The sequence below is a fragment of the Passer domesticus genome, chromosome 6 (assembly GCF_036417665.1).
Source record: "Passer domesticus isolate bPasDom1 chromosome 6, bPasDom1.hap1, whole genome shotgun sequence".
NCBI lineage: Eukaryota > Metazoa > Chordata > Aves > Passeriformes > Passeridae > Passer > Passer domesticus.
Genome location: NC_087479.1, coordinates 17,170,421 through 17,191,232, shown reverse-complemented (window position 1 = coordinate 17,191,232; position 20,812 = coordinate 17,170,421). Strand labels below are relative to the sequence as shown.

At 37.7% G+C, this 20,812-nt stretch overlaps 1 protein-coding gene across 4 annotated transcripts in view; it reads left to right on the top strand.

Moving 5' to 3' along the window:
• TDP1 (tyrosyl-DNA phosphodiesterase 1) overlaps positions 1 to 20,812 on the top strand; it is a 40,621-nt gene extending 19,809 nt beyond the window's left edge. For 3 of the 4 annotated variants that reach the window (XM_064423611.1, XM_064423615.1, XM_064423614.1), the window contains exons 13-16: positions 2,168 to 2,275; positions 3,807 to 3,909; positions 12,903 to 13,017; positions 20,340 to 20,812. In XM_064423611.1, the coding sequence (XP_064279681.1) occupies positions 2,168 to 2,275; positions 3,807 to 3,909; positions 12,903 to 13,017; positions 20,340 to 20,413 (400 nt within the window). In that variant the 3' untranslated portion in view covers positions 20,414 to 20,812. Of the gene's footprint in view, positions 1 to 2,167; positions 2,276 to 3,806; positions 3,910 to 8,293; positions 8,342 to 12,902; positions 13,018 to 20,339 lie in introns of those variants that run through there. The other variant, XM_064423612.1, reaches the window with a different exon arrangement.

Below are 20,812 nucleotides of genomic sequence, written 5' to 3'. Positions count from 1 at the left end.
GAAATAAAGGCAGTTTATTAATAATGCAAAAGCTACTCATACAAGGAAAGCAAAATCAGTTGGTTTGCCACACCCTGTGGGCAGGCAGGTGTTCAGTCATCCCCAGGAAGGTAGTGCTCTGTCGTGCCTGATGGTTGCTTGGGAAGATAAAGCCATCACACTGAATGACCCCCCAGTGACCATTTCTTTCCTCAGCTTCGTGTGCTGAGCATAATGTTGTATACTCTGGAATATCCCTTTGATGAGCTGGAGTCAGCTGTCCTGCCTGTGCCCCCTCCCAGCCTATTTACTGGTGGGGTGGTATGAGAGGCAGAAAAGGCTGTGTGTAAGTGACAGCTGAAATATCTGTGTGTTTGTGCTGTTTCTAGCACAAATCCAAACATAGCCCCATAGTAGCCAGTATGAAGAAAATTATCCCAGCCAAAACTAGCATGCATTTTCCCCTTTTAATCCTTACATGTTTGTGCTGTCCTACTAGGAAAAACACGGCCAAAATATATTTTCCCCTTTCTGATTTTAACTTTCTAAAATAGGAGTTTCAATCACTTCAGATTAAATCAAACTGCAGTTAGCGTGCTGTAGGTAATAGATAGAAGTGGTATTACTCTTGCTAAGGCACACTATTTGTATCTGTCTTAAGATATGGAGGCAAAAAGGCAATAGACTGAGATAGTACCTCAGAATAACTGCAGTTAGTGGTGAGGGGAGAAGTTTGTCCCAGGGTAAAACAGAGAGGTAAGTGTAAAGAAAATAAAATTTAAATTCCCAGTTCTAGTATTTTTCTGGTTTTCATTTTTACAATTTTGTTGGAGTTACCTAATTATTTTTTTCCCATGATCTTAAAGATACTTGTCGAAACTGTCAGTTGTGAGAGAAAAGCTATTAACCAGGGTGGTTGAGTCATGACTCAGCCTTACAATCTGTATGTATGGAAAGTGTGGAGTTTGTAGGGGAAGACAAGTTTAGTCAGCTAATTCTGTATCATATATATCTCTTCATTTGTCCTATAGAAAGAGACTTTGATGTGGCTTGCATCAAAATATGAAGAAGTCTAGTTTGCATCAAACGTGCAGAGTGTTTCAGCTCTTGCCCTTTAAGAATACAGGACCAGTTCTCAGAGGTTTTTTTTCATTCATCAGGGGAGATAGGGTTGTTAAAGTAACTAGGTTTTCACCCGTGAAATACAAAGCCTCTTAATTTTAAGTGCACTGTATGTAAGTGTTAGTCCTGAAAGTCAACATAGGTAAATAATTCCAACCCTTCCAAGTCAGTCTGCTCAGGCTTTTAGAGGGACACAGTGCACTTAAGTTTTTCAGAGTTAATTGATTCTTTTTGATTTGCCTATTAGAAGAGAATGCTAAGTTAGGGAAACAGGATTGTGACAACTGAAACCAGAGTCTTCCTTCAAATCTGGGGAAAAAATGTCTCTGGGTGAAGGAAGGTGTGTTAAGAAGCTTTCTTCCTGAATTTGGGTGAGGACTAACAGCTGTGAACATAAAGTGCTTCTTAATGCTGTGACTACATACTTTCAGTTATGTACATATATTTACTGCTTGCTTACACTTTAGTTCTGTAACATTGATGCTGAATTAATCCAGCAATGGCTTGTTATTTTCATCTATTTTTTTATATACACATAGATATGACCTCTATTCTCTTAAACCCTCAAATTTCTCAGTGGCTTAGAGGCACAGAATGGGGAAGAGGAGGAGTAGCGGCAACAAACTACCAGTTGCTCCCTGCCTTTGTCATGGGTGATAAATTGTAATAAACTTGGAATTCTGTGAGGTTTAGTTTGGTGCCAAACTCAGTTGCTTGAAGTCATAACCATTGATAGTCTTCAAAGAACATGTATTGTCCAGAAGTTTAGACTTAGTTCCTGGAGTGTGACCTGGAACAGAGAAATGGGAAAAACTTCTTAGGAGAATCTGACAAACTGTGGAGAATATCTCTGGGTTGGTTGTAAGGAAGAAAACCCTTGCCCTTCTGAATTCTAGTAGAATTGTTAACTGTTCAGTTAAATGTGGTATTTTAAGATTTTCTCTAGAAGTAAGTATTGAGTGTGACAAGTATAAGTAGTGTTCCTGAAATCATGGCACTGTCATATGGTATTTTTTAGACCTCAAAATGAAACTGTATATGAAAAGAATTTATTTTCCTTTCCTAGCAAATGGTCAGCAGAAGTCACGGGTCGAACTCATGCTATACCTCACATTAAGACATACATGAGACTCTCTCCTGACTTCCAGAAGATTGCTTGGTTCTTGGTAACAAGGTATGCATCTAACCAGTACAGTTCTCACTTAAGCACTTTATATTTGGGGTTTCTTTGTCAACTGCAGGCCCAGGTGAGTTAGTTCCATAACTCACATAATACTTCAATTAGTGATGCAATTTTTTGTCTATATTTAATGTTTCTCCATTGCATTGCCCCATTTGAGGCTGCAGATTGAAATGATTGTCAGAAATAGTTGATAATCAAACAAAAATCTTGTCTGAGTTGTGACTGCCAGTTTTGGCGTTCAACACCAAGTGAGGTGATAAATATTTTTACATTTGGGTTAAGTTTCTTTAAGATATGGTATGCTATAGTATGAATATGCTGATTTCTACAAAATAGGTAGAGTTTGGGTTAGCTGAAGTTGTACTTGGGCTGCCCTACTGTAATAAAACATACAGATACATAGAATTTGAAATCTGATCTTTTGTCAGATTGAGTTGCTTAGCAGTCTGCCTTGAAGTATAAGCTTTATATTTCGATTGTTGTTAAAAAGTCAGAAGAGGAAGCAAGAATTTCTTGACTTGAAGGGAGAATGTCTTGTTGTAAACAAAAAATACAGATATGTTTCAGTTTTGCCAAAACAGATTTTTATGCAACCCTATATTCTACAGATTATGATCTGTCCTTACTCTTAAATACTCAGTTACTTTCATTTTTTTTTCTATTTATATTTGGTCTCTTTAGATTTCATCACTCATTGATACTGTTGCTTGCAATAGTGGTAATGATTAGTATGCTTTTTAAAAGGTTTTAAGTCATTTTAATGTGATGCTCACTCCACCTAATACAGAAATTCATGGTTGCTTTATTTTCTTTTTGTGTTTTTATCTGTTCCACCATTTGCTGTTACCAGACAGCATCCAGTATGTCCATCAGTTGAAACATAAGGTGTAAATTTTGTATTGTGCTGTGGAAGTAGGTTTTGACAACAAAATTGCATATCTTTTTGACTCCCAAATTGATCTACTTTGTAGTAGGTACTGATGAAAGATCAACTTCAGCATGGTGCTGAATAGCAAACTGAAACGAAACCTCTTTGATAAGTATTTGTTTTCTTAAACAGATCCAAGAACAAAATGCCAAAAGCAAAAGATATTGTTTAACACTCTGTACTAAGATGTAAAATGCAAACCCACTCTGTACTGAATGTATTGTAACTAGTCATAACTGAGCTAGCCTTTAATCTTCTTAAATCATCAAATTGAAGCTATTTACCAGTACCAAATTCCTTTCTGATATGTGCAGAGAAGATTCAAAAGGCTGAATTTGTCTTGTAGATCTGCATGACAGAAATAGGCTTATATAATTATCCACATGTGTTGTATGAATGCCTTTCTACATATTGTCTCTGTTCCCACTGTGCTGTAAAAATAGCAATAAGGAATAACAACCAAGTCACTTTTTGTGAGACTATTCTGACTGAATTTAAGTTCTCCTGCTAGAAGGACATTGCTAGGCTATGTTATTTAAACATTTTCTGCATTGAAGATTGTGTCTCACTAATATGCTTTGTTTCTCTTCACAGTGCCAATCTATCTAAAGCAGCCTGGGGAGCTCTGGAGAAAAATGGCAGCCAACTGATGATCCGTTCTTATGAACTTGGAGTTCTTTTCTTGCCTTCAGCATTTGTAAGTTCATAGTTCAAGCACTGATCCTGGGATATGATGAAAATCTACAAATATTTATGAATATAAGCATAACTGAATAATCTGATCAATAGGTTCTGTATTTCCAGATTAAAAAGTTAATAGGAAGTCAAATTTGTGAGGTGTTCATAGAGTCTTGTTTTTCTACACAGCAGGTATGGATTTGGTATTGCTGTGACTTTTTTCTTCTTACTGACAGGCAATAATATTTTGAAATTGTGACATATACCTAAATGCTGCTGTAAAGGATGATCAATCTCTTCTTTTATGCTTTTTAAAACTAGGCTGTGTGTGCATATTCACATTGAAGTGAGGGGGGGTGTGTTGTAACTTGAGATATGATTTCTAATCTTACACCAGTTGCTCAGTTCTTGCTCATTCTCTGAAATGCATTTGCAGTCATGTGGCTCTCTCTTAATATCAAGCTTCTTATTGGTCTACACTTGCTGGTTTTTAGCCCTCTACAAAATCCTGTGGTAGAAAGTTCTTAATTGTACATTGTATTTAAGAAAAAAGCTTCCCTTCTTTATTTCCTTTCCTTTCCTTGTCTGTTACCTGATGGGGGAGGTGCAAGACATGGCTGATGCCTTCTTCTCTCTGAGCTGACAGTACCAAAATGTTCTCAACTGCAGTCAGTCTATGATCTAAAACCACTCAAACTTCTTCCTGTGTGAAATTTCTTCTTTCCAGGGAAGAAACTGCCATTTTCTCTGAAAAAGTATTTGTATGTTAAAAGTCCTTAGAAGTATTTTGCTGATAAAGAGTATTTATTTCCTAGAGAATGTTCACAGATGATCACATAATGTTCTGTCATTTCTGCTGATTAGTAATGTAGTCCCAAATGAATATTTACTAACATTATGGCATTGTAAAAATGTTTGCCTACCATAACTGGATAATTGTACTCTCCTGAGATTGCATATTAAGATTGATGGTTTCTGACTGCAGTTAAAGAATTCCTGTATCTCACTCTTAACATTTATAATGAGTTTGCATAGTAGTGAGGTCTCTGATGATATGAACCTTGAGATGTTTTTCTCCAGCGTGGTTTATGTGGAAGAAAATGTGTTTATCAGAGAGTGAAACAAGAACAGTCCTACAGCTTCTTGTAGTAGGAAGAATTGTTTTTTATATCAATGAGCTCTAAAGAAAGGAAACACCATTTGTGTAAACTATTAATAACAGAATAGTGAAGCATTGGGCAAACAAAGTTGTGCAAAAATTAGACTTGTAACAGCAACTGACCTGAAAGGGATAAAATAATGTTCTTGGAAGTTGGGTACTCCAACTTCCAGTTTGGCTATCTCCAGGTGTTGCCAGGCAAAGAATTTATGGTACTGGTATATTTCTACCTAGTAAATTATGGGGTTTGTATAAACATAAATGATCACCAGATGACACAGTCATGTAACATAATTTGAGTATTCTTGTTCTGGCTTTTCTGTGCATACTTCAAATGTGTAGAAAATCAGGAATATTTGAGTTAGTCTTTTTGCCAAGAATGGCCATACCAGTTTTAGATCTTGCCAATCTGCAAATTTTTAATTTAAAAAACCCCACTGAAACAATGAAAACCCCTCCCACTACTACCTCCTCCTCCAAACCCCCCTGAGAACCATTTGGCTTGCATTCTATCCTGAATCTTGCATTCTACACAGGATTCTCTCTATATGCATTTTTATAAACTCCTTTTAAGTACTGGAAGGCTGAAATGAGGAGTCTTCTCCAGGCTGAACAATCCCAATGTTCTCAGGACATCTTTGTAAAAGAGGTGCTCCAGCCCTCTGAAGATCTTTGTGGCCCTTCTGTGGGCTTGCTGTAACAGGTCCATGCTGGGGACCCCAGAGGTGGATGCAGCACTGCAGATCTCATCAGAGCAGAGGAGCAGAATCTCCTCCCTTGCCTGCTGGCCACACTGCTTTGGATGCAGCCCAGGACACAACTGGCTCATACTGCCAGGTATGTCTGGCCTGTACCCCAAGTCCTCCTCCACCCGGCTGCTCTCAGTGACTTCTCTCAGTCTGTGCTCCTGTCTGGGGTTGCCCTGACCCAGGTGCAGCACCTTGCTCTTGGTTTTGTTGAAGCTAATGAGATTCCTGTGGGCTCATTTCTTGAGCTTTTCCAGCTTCCTGTAGATGGCATTCTGTCCTTCAGCTGCACCACTCAGCTTGGTGTCAAGACAAGCTTGCTGAGGGAGCACTCAGTCCTGCTGTCCGTGTTATTGGTGGAGGTGCTGAAGAGCACCAGTCCCAAGACAGAACTGAGGGACATCACTTATCACCAGTCTCCACCTGGATATAGAGCCATTGACCACAACTTTCTGGCTGTCTTCATTCCCTACCCCACTGATGCCTTACTGGCATCAGTGCTGAGTGGATTTCTTATCCCTTAAACTAGCTCAGACTGGCCAAAACAGGACAGGTTTCCAAAGTCATTCCATGAACCACCTCAACATGATAGGTGAGGGCTAATGCAAGGAAGACGTAGGAAGGACCAATTCAAGGGGCAGAAAGGTGAGTGGGGAAATCATATTGAGGTACCTTTCAGCCTGGTTCTGGAACCAGAGCTTATGGAGAATGATGGTTCATAAAGTTTTGGATAGAAAATGGAAATAAATGGCAAGGATCTGGGTAAGAAACATGATGTGCAGTATGAAGTACAGCCAGGCTTCCAGATCTTTCCCTTTTTGTCACTCTGGTTACTTCAAAATAGCCATTGTTGGGGGAGTAGAAGGCTTTACTTTGTCCTATCAAAGGAACATCTCAAAACTTAGTAGTCAAAAGCAAACGCTTGTGGGAAAGTATAATGGCCAGGCATTTATGTAGTAGTTTGTCGCTACATGTTTCATGGCTTAGAGGTCTGTCCTGTGAGCATCTCTTGTCTGCTCTTAAATGTCTGTAGGCTTTTGGCAGTCACAGTCTGCTCTGGCTGGGTTCCACAATGTAATAATGTCACATGAAGCAGTTCTGAAAGTTACTCATTTAAAGGTTTTTTTCTTCTTGCACTGAAGGATGCAAGAACATGTGATCCCTAATCATCCTTTTCATTCTTCCCTTTCCAGACACCTTTATCTTTGTCTAGAATGATGAGTTCTTATCCTGCTCAGGTCCTAGGGGGGAGATTTTTTGATAATTTTTACATATTGATAATTAATTGCGAAGACTGGCAACCAGAAGAGAACAAGTCACCTGATTATCACATGTATGTGATATCCCACAGTGTATGTGGGAGCAAAGCAGGGAGAGACACTGCAGCTGCTTTCTTTTCTTCACTGAGAAATGCCTGCAGAGACTCTTGGTAACAAGGAGGTAGTCAGACAAATACTGATACTGGGCTTACGTACATGCAGTCACCTGATACTCAAGTTGCACTGCTTAGTTTATGAATTTCTTATGCATATGCCCTGCAGTTAACTGCATAAAAAGTGCTTCTTTGATAGCTTAGTCTACTTGTCACACTGGTTCGTTGTGGTTTTGCAATGCTATGTGGCAGAGTAGTTTTAAGTGAAGATAACAGAGAACTGGGAATAGACTAAAATTTTTAGAAACATAAATGCTTGTTTACAGCTAAAGTTATTTAAAGTATAAAATACATGAAGTGCTTTGAAACATAACTGAGCTTTCCTAGGCCTCGAGGGACTCACTGTGCTCTAGCTATCAGAGTGCTGATTTAATGCTGCCAGTTTCTGATAGTTCTGTTTCTTTAGGTTATTTCATGTGGTATTATCACAAAGTTCATGACATGTATTCTGGTAGAAGTTAAGACTTAACATCATGGAATCACAGAATCATTTAGGCTGGAAAGACCTTTAAGATAATATAATCCAACCATTAAAATATCCCTGGCAGTGACAGAAGTTTAACCCGTGTCCCAGAAGAGATTGGAGCCTTAATTCAGCACCTGGGGCTACTTGGCCACACTACCCTGGTGTATTTGCATAGCACACACTTAATGTCTCTTATCTTAAGAACTCCTCTAGCTCTGCAGTTTGTGCCTTCTATTTTCTGCTGAATACAAATTTGGAAGTAGATCGTTCCTCACTTGCTATCAGCTGACTGCCGGTTTTTGTCTTTCTTAAAAAATGCTTCCAGAATTATGCTTTGAGGTTGGGTCTTGGCCTGGTGTGCTAATACAGACTCTCAGAAATATGTTGAATGGTTGTTCCCAATATAGCAGCAGATGTTATCATTTACAGTTTTAGTGTTTAAGGAAAAATCAGCTGATGCTGGCATTAGATCACAAGCTTCTGTTGAGTAAAAAATAATGTTTATAAGAAAGATTGTCCTGTGTTTGAACTACATTTCCCTTTCCATCTCTATTTCTCACCTCCTACATCTACACTCTCTTTTTCAACTTGCTCTTTCAGCTGCTGGGGATTCCTTTCCAGAGGCTGAGATAAAGTACATCTTTTAACAGGTAAAACATGTAGTGAGAAGGCAATGACCAAAAAGCATGGAGTTCTGGGAAGCATGTTCCAGTAATTATTTTGTTTGAAAAATTTTGGAAATGACTAATGGAAAGCCTTTTAAGTAAATGGTTCTTCCTCACAGTTTCTGTGTCTGTTGAATATGGTACTGGCTCAGTCAGCTTTTAGAAATACAAACTCAGAGAAATATAACAGGTGCTATTAAACTTGAAAACCTACCCATAAGTGCCTACCTAGTGCTATCAAATCCTGCAATTATATCTAGATAATCAAACTCAGACAACTAACAACAGTATTTCAGATTCTGAAGTGAGGTATTTGATGTTGAGTACTCACTGGGGTGTGAAGTACTGGTTTGTAGTTGACTCTGGGTCTGGGTGCATGAACTGAATCTGGATTAGCAATCAGCCAGGCGTTAGCATGTGATTTTCAGAACTGAACTGCTTAATTTTTTGCTGCATTCAAATAACTGAGACAGGCACCTTCAGTCATAGCTCAACTTAGAGCCAGAACCAAAATCAAGTCAGTTAAGCTCTTTGGCTGTAACAGCAACTTCCAAGGCAATGTAGTAGCACTTCCTTCTTTGGTTTCTCTAGTTTTAGGTTAAGTCCTTCATCCCATGTAAAATGGAGTGGGAGTGGGAAAGCTAATACAGTGTAAGTAAGGCAAGATTTTGTATGTAAACTTCAAGATGTTAAGCCTTGCTTTAAGTGTTCACACAACTGCTGCAAGGTTTCAAATTCCAGTGTTGAAGACACCCAGACACATACTTTCCAAACTGAGAAACTTTGGGTTTGGATACCCGAGTTTGTCACTGTGGGCTTCTTGAAAAAAAATAGATAAATTAAAAAGTCTTCTGATACAGTTGGATAAAGCTCTCTTTGGAATAATTGCACCCAATGATGAGGAAGGATTTTGCTGTGTATTGTGCTGGCCTGATGAGCATGGCCACTGTAAAGTTTGTGTGCATCCTTAATTCTTTGCTGACGAAACCATGAAAGTTTTAAATAGTTTTGCCAAAGAGGACTATTTTTCTTTTTACTGGCACTGGAAACATTATTCCCATAATCATCCAGTGGGATAATCAGTTGTTTCCTGTTAAAAGTTACTTCAATAGGATCAAAATTCTGTAATGGTATCAGTCTTAATTCCCACTTCAATAGGGCTAGCAACTCTTACCTTTATCTTATGTGATCTCTTTTTTTATAGCCTGCAATCTACTTTATGTTTGGGGCAAAAAACACTCAAAAACTGGAAGGTAGTATTCTAAAAGCTGTTAAACTTCCTTTTTCCATTCTTTCCAATGTCTGCTTTTTCAATGTATGATGCTAAGGCACTAATAGAAGCCATATCAGCACATAAAGTTTTAAAAGTAAAAAAAAATTCTTTCCCAATTGAGGTGTGTATTTATCAGCATTTCAAAATGTATTGCTGTAAGCAGCAGTCAAAGAACACAATAAAGCTGCTGAGGGAAAAATCCTGAAAGAATAGAACGTGGCTGAGGAAAATTTACAAGTGAGACAAAATTGTTTTATGCAAGATCCTGCTGGTTTGTTTTTTGGAAACAGCAGTGAGAGCTGTCAGCATTCAGGAAATGCTCAAAACAGACAAAGTGTGTGACTTACTGCAATTTCTGTGTGAAGATAGACACATGAGTTATTTTTAAAAGCATGTGAATCTCCTCAGAGAGCCTTGTTAAAGAATGTATTCCACAAACTAGACACTTACTCCAGTGTGTTTTGAGGAAAACCAAATGTATTTTCTTAGATGAATATTTCCTGAATGGAAGATCTCTATAGGTTAAATTCTGACAGAGAAATAAAACAGTTTTGGGATGAGCTGAGTCAAGCAGCATTGGAGGTGCTGTCGATCAGGCATATGAAGTTTGTTGTGGCATAAGAACCATCTCACAATATGGCAGAGGAACCTTCTCTGCTGTTCCACGTTTCTTCTGTAGGTGATGTACAAGAGAAGCTCATGGGATGTCTGGGCAATCAAACCTCATACATGTCACATACATGCTGGCAATTTAAATGCCACCTTGTGAGCAGCATCTAGGAGTACACACCACCCAGACTCTCCCACCAAGTGCAACCTGACTGCTGTGAATTATGAAAAAATATCTCTCAGTACCACCACTTACACAGTTCCTGTTTGTGAGCTGACATATTTCATGTTCTTTCTACTACAAACAGAAGTATGGTTTTCACTTTTTTACATGACATTTCTACCAATCCCTGAGTGATTAAAATTCCTTGGAAGTAAGGCTTTACAACTTGATTGTTGCATTTTGTGTAAGTAATTATAATTTTTTTCCAGTCATTTTCAAATCCTTAGATGTTTATGAGGTTTTAAAAACAATCTTGCATATTTACATTGGTCTCTTTTAAACATATTACTTGTTACCTCAAGGCTAAGCTCCACAAAATGCTGTAGCCTGGTTTTAATGCAGATTTATCAAAATATCTGACTGAAATTATATAAGAAAGGGAAGGTGAAACTGGATTTTCTTTCATACAGTCCTTTAGCATGGACCTCGTTTGTTTGTTTCCTCTGTTCTTTTATTTAAAGGGCAGTGGCTTTTGCTTAGTCCTTGAAATAATATATGTTTCTTACATCATAACCTATAGTTTGCTCTGACTTTGGGTCATGAGACAAAAGATGCATCTATATTCTAAAGGAGATTCTTGAACTGACTTGCTAGAACTGCTGTCTGACATTGTCTTTGGCAGCTCTCCTTTCTCTAGGTTACTATTCTTCTTGAATATTAAAGAAAAAAAGGCACAAGGCTGCATTGATTCCCATGCTTTGTGTGGTCATGTGAATGTTGCTGTCTGCAACTTAAAATGATGGCATTTGGTGGTGTAAAACTCCAGTGAAGAAAGACTTGCAGTATTGTGTATAGATGGGACTCTCCATTCAGACAGTGTGTGTGTTTGGATGCTACAGGATTTTTTTGTAATTAGGATGCTTGCTTGTACTGTCACAAAACAGCAATGCTGTGAAACTCAGACTGGTGGACCACAGAGCTTGAATAAAGTGTAAGTTAAAAACTGGATATGGGCTGGCAATGTGCACACTCACAGCCCAGGAAGCCAGTTGTGTCCTGGGCTGCATCCAAAGCAGTGTGGGCAGCAGGGGAGGGAGGGGATTCTGCCCCTCTGCTCTGCCTTGCTCTGATGAGACCCCACCTGCAGTGCTGCATCCAGCTCTGGGATCCCAGCACAGGAAGGACCTGTTGGACTGAGTCCAGAGAAGAGACACAAAAATGGTCAGAGCTGGAGCACCTCTCCTTATGGGGAAAGACAGAGCTTGGGCTTCTTCAGCCTGGAGAAGGCTTCAAGGAAACTTTTATTGCAGGCTTTTAGTACCTGAAGGGAGCTTATAAGTAAGGTGGGAACAGACTTTTTAGTAGGAACTGTAGGGACAGGACAAGGGGCAGTGGTTCTAAACTAGAAGAGGGTATATTTAGACCAGATGTAAGGAAGAAATCCTTTACTGTGAGGGTTGTGAAACATTGGTACAAGTTGCCCTGAGAGGTGGTAGATACCCCATCCTTAGGAACATTCAGGATCAGGTTGGATGGGGCTCTGAGCAACCTGCTACTAATGGAAGATGTCCCTGTCCCAGTGTACAGGGATTGAACTAGATGACCCTTGAAGATCTCTTCCAACCCAAACTATTCTATGATTTTAGAAAGAAAAGTTGTTGTCAGTAATATCTTATAAATAAAGAAACTTGATAGCCTTTAAATTTCTAGTCTATTCTAATCAAACTGTACTTGATTGACAGTAAGCTATTTGAAAGTTCAGAACTAAGATTTTGCTTTTGTGTAACTCGTTACAGTTGGGATCCAGTTTCTCTGGAGAAGTAGCTAAGCAATACCATCTGTCCAAGTTACTTGAATCCCTTTAAATCTGTCTACCTTTGCATTTTTTCTTTTTTTAGTCTTTAACCTTGTTTGACAGTAATGCTGTCATTCTAATGTAAGTGTAGCCTTTGAAGTTTCTGTGCAAGCAGTTTCAAATCTTCTTTAAATTTTTTTTGTGTCTGTGGATGATCTTAGCCAACATGTCTGAAAAGCACAGATTTGAAGACTTGTTTTTGTAGCACAAAGTGATTTCTAGCTTAGTCCATGAAACATAGTGAGCACCCAGTTAATGTGGTCAGAATGAAACTAAGCAGCAAAGAAAAAATTTTAGATGCTTATCACTTTAGTTAAATATTAAACACTGAAGGAGGTCACCTAGTGAACGTGGAAATAAATTGGTGTATGTGTAGGGGCCTGAGAAGGCAGAATATATCCAATATGGACCCACATGGCCTAGCCAATGGATGTAATAAAAAGAGAAGAGCTGAAATAGTGGAAGTAAGAGAAGCTGAGTTGAGACATGAAGGTGCTTCATGAAATACCTAATCTCAGTAAAGGAGGCAGAAAGTTTTGATCATTAAAATAGCTCACTGAGAAAGCATCTATTGTAGATTAAGCTTGTCTTTTCTCCCAGAAACTAATGAATCTTTTCTTCTGTATTTTTCCCTTCTTTCGCAGGGATTGGATAAAGGTTACTTCCATGTAGGAAGGGAAAAGCTTCCAGGAAGGAAAGATTCAGCAACATATTTTCCTGTACCTTATGACCTCCCACCAGAACAGTATGGAAGCAAAGGTAAGGTGTGACTTCAGAGCAAAAGCAGGCTTGTATTCTGCATATGAAGCAAGCTAATTGAGTAACTCTGAGTCAGTTGAATACTGCTGTATTCCAAAGATTTATTTTAACTTTTTTGTGGTGCGATTGTATGCCATTTGATATCAGTTCCATGTTCTGCTTGTGATTTCAATGAAAGCGACTATAAGATTCTTTATTCTAATATTTTCCTTTATTGTTTAAGTTTTGGATCAATAATTTCAATGCTAGCTTTTATTCCTGTTTCGTGATTCTTATATGCATTAAGAAATTCTTTGTGGAGTCAAAATTTTTTTTTTGCGGAACTAATAGGGGAAGGAGTGTTGAAAAGGGAATGTTTGGAAGAGAGCAGGCATGAGCTAAAAATAGTCCTCTGGAAGTGGAATGTGAAAGAAATAATGTAGTGCAAATGTAGAAGAATTGCTGTAAATCAGAAGAAAGAAGAGTTGCTTCTGCTCCATTCTATATTTCATAGGTTATATTTCATAAACTTGAAGAGGTGTATAAAATCTCAACTGTCTCAGTTTCTGAGATCATCTCTAGAACATGCAAATCAGGAAAATTATAAAAGTGCAATTATGGGGTGATGGCTGAAAAATATAAAAATATATTGAGGATAATGTTGATGTGCAACCTGCAATATTAGGGAAGAGTAAGTTTTTATATTTTTGTCCTTAAAACAAATGTCAAAAAGATTGTCACTAATTTTCTTTTTGAGAAGCCTTGATCTAAGAAAGACTGGAGCTTGAAATAGGAGTGACACAGATAGTTTATTGAAACTCAAATGTTTCAGTAAATCTTTGAACTAATGAATGAGCTCCTAGGTCAAAATGCTCTGTAACTTCTTAAACCCTCTGGAATAAAACCCTATAAAATAGGGGGTTAAATGCATTCTAATAAACAAGTTGTTTCTTATTTAATTTTCTCTTAATTGTATATATTGAGAGCAAAGAAAAAAACTATTAGGCGATTAATAGTATATAGAAGATAAATGTATATGCAAGAAAATAAGGTTCCAACTCAGATGAGATGAATCTAGAGTGAAGCTATATATTAGTCTCTCTACATGCCAATTACATTAATTACATCAGTTGTTTTGCCCTTTGTTCAAGATATCTTTCCTGAACAATTTTCACAACTTGTAAAAATGTATTAAGATGATTTCATTATGTTCCAGTGTGGAAATCTATTTTAGCCTTGGTAAATGGGGGCTAAAGCTGTCAAATCTCATGCTGGAAAAATGGTAAGGAGGCTGGAAAAATGGTGGGGAAATGAGATGAAAATTAGCTTTAATACAACTTCAGGCATTGTTCAGAAATTGACAGTCCACTTAATTCATTAGTTCTCTAGCTGAAGTTTTCAACCACTGTCAGCTGTGATTTCGTTAAGGATGCACAAAAGGATCTTTAACATATCTCACAAGAACAGCACTCTCCTTTGTGAAGGGCCCTGTTCACTGTTCCACTGCCACGCTTACATGGAAAAGCAAATTACCTTTTTCTTGTAACTTCAGATATTCAGTGATTGATATTTTGTCTGATTTTCAATGAGTGGGAATTGGGAGTCTGGTGAAATTACATTTGGTAAATATTTATTTCAGGAAACTATAGTAACACTGCATCTCATTTATTACATATAACATGTGCCACATAAAAGGAAGAAAGACTTCATGGCATATTTGCCTCCAGCTCTGGTAGACTTAGGTATTTGTGTTTAACCTGTTGCTTAAAGAGTTGAAAGAATTTTCATTTACCTGCTTTGTGATACTGGCACAGTGCTTAAAAGAAGAGATTGGTGTTTTGTCCAGCAAAGCTATAGGAATTTTTTGTCACTCTGAGCTCCCTCACAGGAGGTCCTGTAAGTTCTGGAAAAACTTATATTCTCAGGAGGTAATATAAGTTCTGGGAAAAGGCCAGTGTATGTGGTCTTCACCTTTCTCTCACCTTTGTTTCTTCTTCTGAGTTCTGCACTACTCAGAAGAATGCTGCACTACTTTTTCTGTCAAGTAGTTAAAATATTTTTTAAGAAATTAAGATAGAAGACTTCTGGGAAAGTAACTAATATTCTTCAGTAACTACCTTGTTCTTCTAATTAGTGTTGCATAGCTGCTTGAAACCTTTGTACTTTCTGGGGTTTGAAAGAGCTAGTATGAAATCCTGTATGAATTTTTAGAGAACTTCACGTACTTCCAGTGTGCCTAATATGGTACAAAGTCTAAGAGAATTATAATTTCTTTTAGTAGATGACAACTAGAAGGCTAGTCCAGTTTTTAGTGATTATTATACATTGAACAGAAAATATTTCACTTATTTAAGGTTCAGAGCAATGGTAAATATGAATCAAAGCGTGTTTAGAAGTTTAGTCATCAATTTTTCAAGCAACAAGTGTATATTGCCATTGTAAATCATAGCCCAGGGTGAGGAAGCCAGGGTTGGAACCAATCTCATTCATTTTGGTCTCAGTTTCCTTCCTTTGCAGGACCAAAAGCATTATTATTGACTGGTAAACCTAGTTTGAGATTGAAGCTCTCATGATGCAGCTTGTCATCAGACACTGCCTCTGAGGACCTCCCAGAGTCCAAGTGTAACATTTGAGTACACTTGGTCTCCCAGCTGTTTATAGTGACTGTAAAGAAATTAACACTTTGTATTATAAGAAACTCAAGTTACAGAGTCAGTATTTAGTTTGGCCTCTTCTGTGTGATGTTAAGATCGGGTGCAGACCAGAAGGAGCCACTTGACTATCTGATTTGCCACACGTTACCAGCCAGCTTCTTAGAGCTCGAAGCTCATGCTTGGCTAAGGGAGATGTGCTTCAGATTGCTAGTTGAGAGCACTGTCATGAGATGGTAAATTCACCAGATGGTCAGTATTTTGCTTCAGTAGCTGGTCAATTCAAGAATTTTAAAATGCAGTTTGGTTTGGGCTTTCTTTTTCAGGGTAGATGTATGATGCCCAGTCTAGTTTTGGAACTTAGATGTAATTTGAGCCATCTTGTGCAGAATGCAAGATTTGTAGTTGAAGTCTGAGAAAATTAACAGTGTGACATCCTGACAGATCAGACTTAAGGTTGCACAGGGGACTTTTGCCTGGGCATTTTTCCTGTAGACTGTTTCTTCACAAATGCTTTAAATTACCAACCAGCAAAAAACAGTTATTTTATGCATGATATACATGGCTTGCTTGATTCCTTGTTGCAGGGAATAACATGCATATTTTACATCTAACAGCTTTAAAATAAAGAATAAGATCATTCGTATTCTGACATGGCAAAGGACCTCATTAATTCTTAGCAGATAACATTTGTTGTGTGCAACATGTACAATAGTAACTCTTTTCACATTGCTGTTTTGAGCAATTGCAGTTGATCACCTCCAATAGTCAGCTGAGCAGGAGAAGGCCATTTGTGGTCAGCAGATGTATCTTTAGGGCAAAACATTTAAAGAATTCAGAAAAAATATTTGGCAGGTGACAGTGCTACTCAATATCTAGATAAATAAATTATGTAGATACATCAATCTCCTGAAGGCTTCTGTACTTAAACAACAGATTCAGGCTGTCATAATAAAAAAGACAATTGCAAAGCTCAACGTATCAATGATACTAAGATAAATGAAACCTGCAGACCAGCAGTATGATTTGAGAGTTCCTTGGAAGGGAAACTGAAAATTATCCATTCTGGTATTTGGGAATCATGCACACAATAGCCTATCTTACTTAGCAAGATATCATTATAAATAAAATTTCTTTGTGTCTTTAACAGTACTCGGATTTTTATTTTCTTGTAGAATCTTTTAAATGAATACTGAGATTTTGTTGTATAACATTTTCTCATTGAGCTCCCATCATAACATCTCAGTTGCAGTATTGCTTTTATCTCTCTTGCCAATACAGGTTGCTTACTGTAGTCAAGAAGTTTCACTTCATTTGTGATTTAGATATTACAAGGTTTACTGACTGAGGAAAACATCTGTTGTGTGGAGGGAACTCAAAACTTCTAAGTCATAAGTATAGCAAGGTTTTTTAATAACAGTTTGAGGGAGGTCTCAGAAAAGGGCAAAATACTTTTTTCCCTTATCACATCAGCACTTGGTTGAGAAACAAAGCAAATCCTATGTTTAAAACTGCAGTACTGGGTTGTGCTTTTTTCTCTCTTCCCTCCCCCCCAACAAGTGATCATTGTACTGGCATTCAGAAATCATCACTTTGTTTGCGAATATTCATACAGATCCTACATCTATTCTCCATCTGCCTTTCCTCCTTCTTGAGATCTTTAAGTATGATTTTTGCATTGAGAGGAACAAGATTAGTTCCTTTTCAAATGCCATGCTCATCCAGAGGGAGGGGACAAGAGAGACTGAAATGCAGTGTGCACCTTTTGCAAATGTTTAAGGAAAAACATGCAGATTCATGCAGTGTGGAGTGAGTTTGCCATGTAGAATGACTTGAAGTCTGGTTATTTGTAACCTTTCTATATATGTGAATACTTGTTGCTCTGAAGCTATCTTTTTAAATTAAGTAGAGGTAAGAATCCAGTCTCTGGGTTTAGAAATCAACCAGGAATTTTCTCATCCAGATCTCCACAATGCAAAAGACACCCATAGGAAGAGTATCACAAAGGTGCTTTCTTTGTGTTTTGTACTTTGCTATTCAATTGTGTGTTCCTAGTTTTAACTATACTGCTATCTGTCATATTTATGAGAACATGAAGGCTTGAGGTGGCCTGCCAGCATGGATTCTTTGAGTGATACTCAGGTGTTACTCAAAAGGAACTTGTCTTGTTCTCCAGAGCCTCTCTACCTTTAAGTAAAATGTGGTCTTTTTCACATTGTGAGAGAATGTTCAAAAATCTGAGTATAAGTGCTCCACCTGAGCTTTCAGACAATGTTTAAGTAGCAGTGGGACTGGAATGGCCCCATTTATTTTACTTATTGCTGACTCCACTGCTGGAGTTCTGCTGCTTGTATATGAGGCCAGAGTAAAGCTGTGGTACCAGCCTAGTAGATAACACTAACTCCAGTGAGGTGGAGTTGAGACAACGTTGGGGTATTATCAGAAATGAAGCACTGATCTTGAAATGTGTGGAAGGTAGGTATGTTAAGGACACTTGAAAAATTATTTAATGGGGCTTTTGTTTCCACCCCCCATGAAGATCAAAGGAATTAACTTTGAGAAGCTTGGCAGTCATTTTCATGTGCAACAGTAAATAGCTGCCATCATATGATACTTGTGCACAGTCATTGCCTTTCTCTTGCTGTTATAGATCCTATTAAAAGTGATGAATAGTTTTAAATAGAACCTGATATTTTATAAATAACTGAATTATAAATTGTATCAGTAATAGTTCTACACATGACTTATTAAAATACTGGCAGCTGTTTTAGAAAATCAACAGCATCCCATTAACAGAACAAAGTTCCAAGTACAATAATAGCTACCTTGAGCAAATTTTATTTAGATAGCTACAATTAGAAAGAGCTAAATTAGGTATTGAGACCTCTCAGCATGCTTTAAGGAGGTGACTGGAGTTATTTCTGTACATCTTAAGTTTTTCTCTGCCTGCATGTTTTGCTGAATTAAGCAGAGTCACTGCCAGATGGTAGGAAAGTAGGGAAGATGGATAGGTCTGAGCTGCATAATGTACTCTTGAGTGACAGATTCCAGTGCTTGAGTGGGACTGGATTTATTCTGATGTCATAGATAGAGGTCAGTGTTCAAATCTGAATGTATGTTTGAAATGCTCAGTGCTTTTCCCAGCATTTGCTTTATTCTGTACCCATTTTTTTAACTGTTTATGTTTACTGTCCGGTAAGGTATTCACCTAAAATGCAAAAGGTACACATGGCTCTCCAGCAGGAGACTGATAAAACAAGCTTAGGGAAATAATGATGCTACTTTTTCTCTTTTTAAGAGGTGACTCAAAGTCTAGATATCCTGCAGTTCAGCCAGAAACCTGGAGAGCTTTCCTCGCAGTGCACTGTGACTTCAGTGTTATAGTTTCTTCTGGTTTCTAATGGCTTTTATTTTTTATGTGCTTTGAAATCACCTGTCCACTGTAACAAAAAACCAACCAACTACCCTACTGCTCTCTTCCTGCTCTAAATAGACACATTTTAGAACAAATGCATAGCTGGGCTATGTTTTACTGCAACATATGGAACTGCAGTACGAGAATTAAGGACACTCCTGTAACAAGTGATAAATAATGGGTACTTAATAGCAGTGGTCCCTCTGCCCCATGTTTAATTGCCATGGTACTTGTCACACTGTGCTGTTGTGTATTTTATGTAACCCTTCATTACTGATTTTGTGGCTTTCTTACTCTCCTTTTCTTGCTACAGTAATTCTCACTTCCTGTATTGTCAGAGTTGTCGTTGGATCCTGTAAATTTAAAATTGGATTAAAGTAATCTCAATCAATAGCTATTCCTGTCATCCTTGGTACAATTCAGTTTAATCTATGCATATTACAGATTAATGTCATTGTATTCCTTCAGGGCTCATTTTGTACATGGAGAGAAGAACCAGGCTAGATTTATACAAATTTCTTAATTGAGAAAACTCACTGAAAAAAGGGTTAAAGGATTTTTCTCTATTTCAGTAGGAGTAGCCTGCAAGTAGAATAATACCTTGGATTCATAGAACAGCTGCATTTGTGCCACATGTATGGTAGGAAGAAGAGCACAGAGCAGGTTGCAAAGCTAGCAGTTAACTTCTGGCATGTTGCCTTTTCTCTTTCCCAAGAGTGGAAAGAGCTTCTGTATTCTGAGAAGTGGGAGGGAGGGAACTGTGTGGTGCAGACCTGTTCCTCATCTGAAAGTGTAATGTTTGAAAAAGTGAGGGGTAAATAGGAACTTTTCAGAGGTCAGGCAGTGTTATTCTTAGGTACTGAATTCTTACTGTCCCTGTAAAGATATTAATATGTTACAGTGCTTATTTATAATTACATTGGATTAAGAGAGATGCAGCACAAAACTTGCTGGCACTAGGCCATACCAAATTTGGCTGCATTACTGTACTTGTACATTATCTGAAATATAATTCTTATACAGCTGGTAAGCATGTCGGGTTATAACTATATTTAAAATAATATCTAGGGGGAAAGCAAAGCCTTTTAAAAACCCTATATCTTACTGTTTTAAAAAAAGAAAAAAATGTGCACTAAACAGAAATTGCACATGATGTTAATTAAAAATCAATGAAAATTTCAACCTTCCTCTTCCCCCAAAGGGAAAAGAGGAAGAGAACCAAATTTTGCATTTGATAAATTAATTTTTCATGAGTATGTTTTTGTTTTGGTTTACAGATCAGCCGTGGATTTGGAATATTCCTTACACTGATGCACCTGATACACATGGAAATATGTGGGTCCCATCATAAGTATTTCCAGTACTCTGTGATGTTCCACTTGCTGACACTGAGCCTGCTGTGCTACTTGCAAAAACTGCTTGTTTCTGTTCTGTAAGCTATAATGTCTGCTATAGTGGCTAATTTGTAGTTGAAACATTAAAATGTTAATAAGGGAGAGATTCTTGGAGAATCTGTAACCATATTATTACAAGTGAACCTGCTTTTTTGAATACCTTTTTATATGCTTTTTCTTTACTGTGGTTCCTAATATGGTTTTCAAGATAACTGTTCTCAGAGACTCTCTCTGCATTTATAGCTGTAATTAATTTAAAAATTACTGTTCTGTGGGACTGTCAGTTGACCCCAGTGGCTGGAATAAAAGTTATTATATGTAAAATTCAAATTAAAATAAAGGCAATCTTGTTAATA